Genomic DNA, 7,500 nt, shown 5'->3' with positions numbered 1-7,500 from the left:
GAGGGGCTGGTGGGGGTCCTTGATCTTCATTTGGTAGGTCTGTGTCGAGAGGGATGGGGTTTTGTTGTTAGCGGGTTTTTTTTTTTTTTTTTTTTTTTAATTGTTGATTTTTTTTTTGCGTGTTATTATACTCATTATTTTATCTATCTTTTTTTTTAAAACACGGATAACTATTTTATTACATTTTATTGCATTTACTATTGTGATTATGATTGCCGTTATCACTATTATCATTTGTTTTTGTTATTGCTATTAGCATCACCATAACAATTATCACTGTCATTATTATAATCAGCATCGTTATTATTACTATTATGTTTCATATATACAATTCTTGACAAGACTCTTTACTATCTAATCCTCCTTTTGTAACATTCACTAATTTTTCATTCCCAAATTCATATATATAATTCTATTTCATCTCCTCCCTCCCTAATCATAAAAAAGAACCCTTACCCTCTCATAATATTCAAGATACGTGATGTCTTCTCCCTGACACGAGAACTTGCTAATGGCGGTCAGGTTCCAGGCAATGTCATCTACTCTGTACGTCCTCTGGTTGTACCGCGTCATCACTACGAGACCCAGAAGCTGCTTCCCTGTCACGAACCTCTGTCAGAAAGTGGGGGATGGTGGAGTTTGATTAGTGTGTGATGCTGGGTTACCTTTTTTTCTCTGTTTGAAGTTGGGATGTGTGGTTTCTGTGGGGTGCTGGGTTATGTTTTTTTCTGTTTGAAGTTGGGATGTGTTGTGGTGCTGGGTTATTTGGTTACTATGTGGTGCTGGGTTATTTGGTTACTATGTGGTGCTGGGTTATTTGGTTACTATGTGGTGCTGGGTTATTTGGTTACTATGTGGTGCTGGGTTATTTGGTTACTATGTGGTGCTGGGTTATTTGGTTTCTGTGTGGTGCTGGATTATTTGGTTACTGTGTGGTGCTGGGTTATTTGGTTACTGTGTGGTGCTGGGTTATTTGGTTACTGTGTGGTGCTGGGTTATCTGGTTTCTGTGTGGTGCTGGATTATTTGGTTACTATGTGGTGCTGGGTTATTTGGTTTCTGTGTGGTGCTGGATTATTTGGTTACTGTGCGGTGCTGGGTTATTTGGTTTCTGTGTGGTGCTGGGTTATCTGGTTACTGTGTGGTGCTGGGTTATTTGGTTTCTGTGTGGTGCTGGGTTATCTGGTTACTGTGTGGTGCTGGGTTATTTGGTTACTGTGTGGTGCTGGGTTATTTGGTTACTGTGTGGTGCTGGGTTATTTGGTTACTATGTGGTGCTGGGTTATCTGGTTTCTGTGCTGTGCTGGGTTATTTGGTTACTATGTGGTGCTGGGTTATTTGGTTACTGTGTGGTGCTGGGTTATCTGGTTACTATGTGGTGCTGGGTTATTTGGTTACTATGTGGTGCTGGGTTATTTGGTTACTATGTGGTGCTGGGTTATTTGGTTACTATGTGGTGCTGGGTTATCTGGTTTCTGTGCTGTGCTGGGTTATTTGGTTACTATGTGGTGCTGGGTTATTTGGTTACTATGTGGTGCTGGGTTATTTGGTTTCGGTGCGGTGCTGGGTTATCTGGTTACTATGTGGTGTTGGGTTATTTGGTTACCATGTGGTGCTGGGTTATTTGGTTACTATGTGGTGCTGGGTTATTTGGTTACTATGTGGTGCTGGGTTATTTGGTTACTATGTGGTGTTGGGTTATCTGGTTACTATGTGGTGCTGGGTTATTTGTTTACTATGTGGTGCTGGGTTATTTGGTTACTATGTGGTGCTGGGTTATCTGGTTTCTGTGTGGTGCTGGATTATTTGGTTACTATGTGGTGCTGGGTTATTTGGTTTCTGTGTGGTGCTGGGTTATTTGGTTACTGTGTGGTGCTGGGTTATTTGGTTACTGTGTGGTGCTGGGTTATTTGGTTACTGTGTGGTGCTGGGTTATTTGGTTTCTGTGCGGTACTGGGTTATTTGGTTTCTGTGTGGTGCTGGGTTATTTGGTTTCTGTGTGGTGCTGGGATATTTGGTTACTATGTGGTGCTGGGTTATCTGGTTTCTGTGCTGTGCTGGGTTATTTGGTTATTGTGTGGTGCTGGGTTATTTGGTTACTGTGCTGGGTTATTTGGTTATTGTGTGGTGCTGGGTTATTTGGTTTCTGTGCTGGGTTATTTGGTTTCTGTGTGGTGCTGCGTTATTTGGTTACTGTGTGGTGCTGGGTTATTTGGTTTCTGTGTGGTGCTGCGTTATTTGGTTACTGTGTGGTGCTGGGTTATTTGGTTTCTGTGTGGTGCTGCGTTATTTGGTTTCTGTGTGGTGCTGGGTTATTTGGTTACGATGTGGCGCTGTGTTATTTGGTTACTGTGTGGTGCTGGGTTATCTGGTTTCTGTGCTGTGCTGTGTTATTTGGTTTCTGTGTGGTGCTGCGTTATTTGGTTACTGTGTGGTGCTGGGTTATTTGGTTACTATGTGGTGCTGGGTTATTTGGTTACTGTGTGGTGCTGGGTTATTTGGTTACTATGTGGTGCTGGGTTATTTGGTTACCATGTGGTGCTGGGTTATTTGGTTACTGTGTGGTGCTGGGTTATTTGGTTACTATGTGGTGTTGGGTTATTTGGTTACTATGTGGTGCTGGGTTATTTGGTTTGGGTGCAGTGCTGGGTTATTTGGTTACTGTGTGGTGCTGGGTTATTTGGTTACTGTGTGGTGCTGGGTTATTTGGTTACTGTGTGGTGCTGGGTTATTTGGTTACTGTGTGGTGCTGGGTTATTTGGTTACGATGTGGCGCTGGGTTATTTGGTTTCTGTGTGGTGCTGGGTTATTTGGTTTCTGTGTGGTGCTGGGTTATTTGGTTACTGTGTGGTGCTGGGTTATTTGGTTTCTGTGTGGTGCTGGGTTATTTGGTTTCTGTGTGGTGCTGGGTTATTTGGTTACTGTGTGGTGCTGGGTTATTTGGTTACTGTGTGGTGCTGGGTTATTTGGTTTCTGTGTGGTGCTGGGTTATTTGGTTTCTGTGTGGTGCTGGGTTATTTGGTTACTGTGTGGTGCTGGGTTATTTGGTTACTATGTGGTGCTGGGTTATTTGGTTACGATGTGGCGCTGGGTTATTTGGTTTCTGTGTGGTGTTGGATTATTTGGTTACTGTGTGGTGCTGGGTTATCTGGTTACTATGTGGTGCTGGGTTATTTGGTTACCATGTGGTGCTGGGTTATTTGGTTTCTGTGTGGTGCTGGGTTATTTGGTTACCATGTGGTGCTGGGTTATTTGGTTTCTGTGTGGTGCTGGGTTATTTGGTTTCTGTGTGGTGCTGGGTTATTTGGTTTCTGTGTGGTGCTGGGTTATTTGGTTTCTGTGTGGTGCTGGGTTATTTGGTTTCTGTGTGGTGCTGGGTTATTTGGTTATTGTGTGGTGCTGGGTTATTTGGTTACGATGTGGTGCTGGGTTATTTGGTTACGATGTGGTGCTGGGTTATTTGTTTACTGTGTGGTGCTGGGTTATTTGGTTACTGTGTGGTGCTTGGTTATCTGGTTTCTGTGCTGTGCTGGGTTATTTGTTTACTGTGTGGTGCTGGGTTAATTCTCCATAAATATAAATAGCCACTCGATTACAAAGATAATTATCGATAAAAACAAAGAATCACTAGACTGCAGAAATCATAAGCATAAGTAACCCCGCTACTTACAAAGCTATCTGGGCGGGTGTTCTTGATCGTTCGCATAATGTCGTAGACGGTATCAAGGCGGAGAAACTTGTGAATGATGTCAGTTACCATCAAGATGCCATTCTCGTGTTGCCGGATGCTTGAGACGTTGCCAGGCCAGATTGCCACTCTGGGAAAGGAGAAAGGCGAGGGGATTTTTCATCTTTTTTTTTCAAATATGAAGAGATTGTTACTTTAAGGGGTAGAAATGGATATATAGGGAGAGGGAGATACCTACTAGTACCCACCTGTACCCACCTGTTCCTGCCTGTACCCACCTGTACCCACCTGTACCCCCATGTATCCAACTGTTTTCCCCAACATTCACTTGTAACAACCCGTACTCACCCGTACCCACTCCTACCCACCCATATCCACCTGTACCCACCCGTACCTACCCGTACCCACCTGTACCCACCCGTACCCACCCGTATCCACTCTTACCCACCCGTACCTACTTGTACCCACCCGTATCCACCCGTACCCAACCGTACCCACATGCACCCACCCGTACCCACCCTTACCCACCCGTATCCACCCGTACCCACCTGAACCCACCAATACCAAACCGAACTCACCCGTAACCACTCTTACCCACCCGTATCCACCTGAACCCACCTGCACCCACCCGTATCCACCCTTACCCACCTTTACCCATCCTTACCCACCCGTACCCACCCGTATCCACCCTTACCCATCCTTACCCACCCGTATCCACCCTTACCCACCCGTACCCACCCTTACCCACCCGTACCCACCCTTACCCACCTGTACCCACCCGTATCCACCCTTACCCACTCATACCCACCCTTACCCACCTGTACTTCTGGTTCTGAACTTCCTCATGGCTGTTGTAATAGTTGCGTCCCACTTGCGTCAAGCCCAGGTACTCATAACATCGGCGGAGTAAGATGGAGAAAATCTGCAATAGAGAGAACCAGGATTGAGAGAGATGGAGGTGGAGTTTTGGTGGATGTGGATTGGTGGACTGATAGGTGTGTGTGTGTGTGTGTGTGTGTGTGTGTGTGTGTGTGTGTGTGAAATGCGTAGGAATAAGATGGAGAAAATCTGCAATAGAGAGAACCAGGATTGAGAGAGATTGAGGTGGAGTTTTGGTGGATGTGGATTGGTGGATTAATAGGTGTGTGTGTATGTGTGTGTGTGTGTGTGTGGGTGTGTGTGTGAAATGCGTAGGAATAAGATGGAGAAAATCTGCAATATAGAGAGAACCAGGATTGAGAGAGATGGAGGTGGAGTTTTGGTGGATGATGTGGATTGGTGGATTAATAGGTGTGTGTGTGTGTGTGTGTGTGTGTGTGTGTGTGTGTGTGTGTGTGTGTGTGTATGAAATGCGTAGGAATAAGATGGAGAAAATCTGCAATATAGAGAACCAGGATTGAGAGAGATGGAGGTGGAGTTTTGGTGGATGATGTGGATTGGTGGATTAATAGGTGTGTGTGTGTGTGTGTGTGTGTGTGTGTGTGTGTGTATGAAATGCGTGGGAGTAAGATGGAGAAAATCTGCAACATAGAGAACCAGGATTGAGAGAGATTGAGGTGGAGTTTTGGTGGATGTGGATTGGTGGATTGATGGGTGTGTGTGTGTGTGTGTGTGTGTATGAAATGCGTTGGATTATATTTGTGGATTTGTTTGTGTGTGTGTTTAGGATTGTGGCTTTGGTCATTGTGTGGTTTTCCTTTTTTTTTAATTCTTACGTCCCCCTTTCTTCTATTCGCCCCTTCCTATTTTTCTTCTTCTCTTCTCTCTCTCCCCCCTCATCCAATCCTTCCCTATCCTCTCCTCCCTTTATCTCTCCTTCCTCTTTCCTCTTTATCCTCGCGACATCCTTCCCTCCTCCCCTCTCTCCCTCGATATCTTCCCTCCATCCCATCTCTTCTCTCTTCCTCCCTATTCTTCCTTCATCCCATCTTCCTTCCTCCCTCCCTCTTTCCCCCATTACTTCTTTCTCTTTCTCCTCTATTTCTTCCCTCTCCTCCCTCCATTCCTCCATCCCTCCTTCCTCCTTCCACCTCTTCTTCCTCCATCCCCTCTTTCCTCCTTCCACCTCTTCTTCCCCAATCCCCCCTTCCTCTCTCCTCCCTCTCTTCCCTCCATCTTCCTTCCATCCTTCCTCCGTGTCTTCGATCCCACCCTCCTAATTACCCTACCCCCACTCCCCTCATATTACACCCTTTTCTTCCTCTTTCCCTCTTCTGCCTCCTACTTTATCTTCTTCCTTCCCTCTTCCCTTTTCTTCCTCCTTCCTTCATCTCTTTTTTCCTCCTCCTTTATCTTCCTCCATTCGCCCCTTCCCCCGTGCCTCACCCTCCCATCTCCCTCCCTCCCTCCCATCTCCCTCCTTCCCTCCCATCTCCCTCCCTCCCTCCCATCCTCCTACACCCCCCCACCCACCCTCCTACCCCACACCCACCTTCCCCACCTTCCCTACCCAATCTCCCGCTAACCCCCCCACCCCCCCACCAATCCTCTCCATCACCCTCCCCCCCCCACCCCACCCATACCCTAACTCACCTGCAAGAACTGGGTATCCGAAGCGGGTATTTCCTTGACGAAGCGGAATTTGACCATATAAGGGTTGCCGTTGTCGGGTCGCTTCGAGGTCAGTTCCAGAGGCTGCGGAGAAGAAAGTGGGATGAAGAGAGGAGGAGGAGAGGAGGAGGAGAGAAGGAGGAGAGGGTGAAGAGAGGAGGAGAGGAGGAGGAGAGGAGGAGGAGAGGATGAGGAGAGAAGGAGGAGAGGAGGAGGAGAGAAGGAGGAGAGGGTGAAGAAAGGAGGAGAGGAGGAAGAGAGGGTGAAGAGAGGAAGAGGAGAGGATGGAGAGAGAAGGAGGAGAGGAGGAGGAGAGGAGGAGAGAAGGAGGAGAGGGTGAAGAAAGGAGGAGAGGAGGAGGAGAGGGTGAAGAGAGGAAGAGGAGAGGATGGAGAGAGAAGGAGGAGAGGAGGAGGAGAGGAGGAGGAGAGGATGGAGAGAAGGAGGAGAGGGTGAAGAGAAGAGGAGGAGAGGATGGAGAGAGGAGGAGGAGAAGGTGAAGAGAGGAGGAGAAGAGGATGGAGAGAGGAGGAGGAGAGGGTGAAGAGAGGAGGAGGAGAGGAGGAGGAGAGGGTGAAGAGAGGAGGAGGAGAGGAGGAGAGAAGGAGGAGAGGGTGAAGAGAGGAGGAGGAGAGGAGGAGGAGAGGAGGAGGAGAGGAGGAGGAGAGGAGGAGAGGAGGAGGAGAGGAGGAGAGAAGGAGGAGAGGGTGAAGAGAAGAAGAGGAGAGGATGGAGAGAGGAGGAGGAGAGGAGGAGAGAAGGAGGAGAGGGTGAAGAGAGGAGGAGGAGAGAAGGAGGAGAGGGTGAAGAGAGGAGGAGGAGAGAAGGAGGAGAGGGTGAAGAGAGGAGGAGGAGAGGAGGAGGAGAGAAAGTTGAGAGGAGGAGGAGAGGGTGAAGAGAAGAGGAGAAGAGGAGGAGAGAAAGAGGAGAGGGTGAAGAGAGAAGGAGGAGAGGAGGAGGAGAGAAAGATGAGAGGAGGAGGAGAGGATGGAGAGAGAAGGAGGAGAGAAAGTTGAGAGGAGGAGGAGAGGATGGAGAGAGAAGGAGGATAAGGTGAAGAGGGGAGAAGAGGGGGAGAAGAGGAGGAGAAGGTGAAGAGAAAAAGAGATGAGGAGAGGAGAGAGGAGAAGAGGAAAAGGAGAGGAGGAGAGGATGGAGGAAGAGGGAAAAAGGAAGGAGGTGGAAGGGGGAAAGAAGATAAGGAAGAAGAGGGATGAAGGAAGGAATATAAGAGAGAAGAAGGTGGGATTGAAGAAAGGAAGA

At 47.7% G+C, this 7,500-nt stretch overlaps 1 protein-coding gene across 1 annotated transcript in view; it reads right to left on the bottom strand.

Annotated features, from left to right (window-relative positions):
- LOC122253523 (piwi-like protein Siwi) overlaps positions 1-7,500 on the bottom strand; it is a 22,090-nt gene that overhangs the window by 9,702 nt on the left and 4,888 nt on the right. Inside the window, exons 5-9 of the mRNA XM_086532740.1 lie at positions 6,220-6,321; positions 4,506-4,609; positions 3,670-3,817; positions 457-612; positions 1-39 (exon numbers count right to left, since the gene is read on the bottom strand). The exon at positions 1-39 is cut by the window's left edge and continues 210 nt beyond it. Coding sequence (XP_086388866.1) covers positions 1-39; positions 457-612; positions 3,670-3,817; positions 4,506-4,609; positions 6,220-6,321 — 549 coding nt within the window. The remainder of the gene's footprint in view (positions 40-456; positions 613-3,669; positions 3,818-4,505; positions 4,610-6,219; positions 6,322-7,500) is intronic.

The sequence above is a fragment of the Penaeus japonicus genome, unplaced genomic scaffold, assembly GCF_977035675.1.
Source record: "Penaeus japonicus unplaced genomic scaffold, GWHDUDI00000001_assembly GWHDUDI00000037, whole genome shotgun sequence".
Taxonomy (NCBI): domain Eukaryota; kingdom Metazoa; phylum Arthropoda; class Malacostraca; order Decapoda; family Penaeidae; genus Penaeus; species Penaeus japonicus.
Note: the sequence above shows the minus strand (reverse complement) of the source record. Positions and strands in the feature narration are given on the sequence as shown.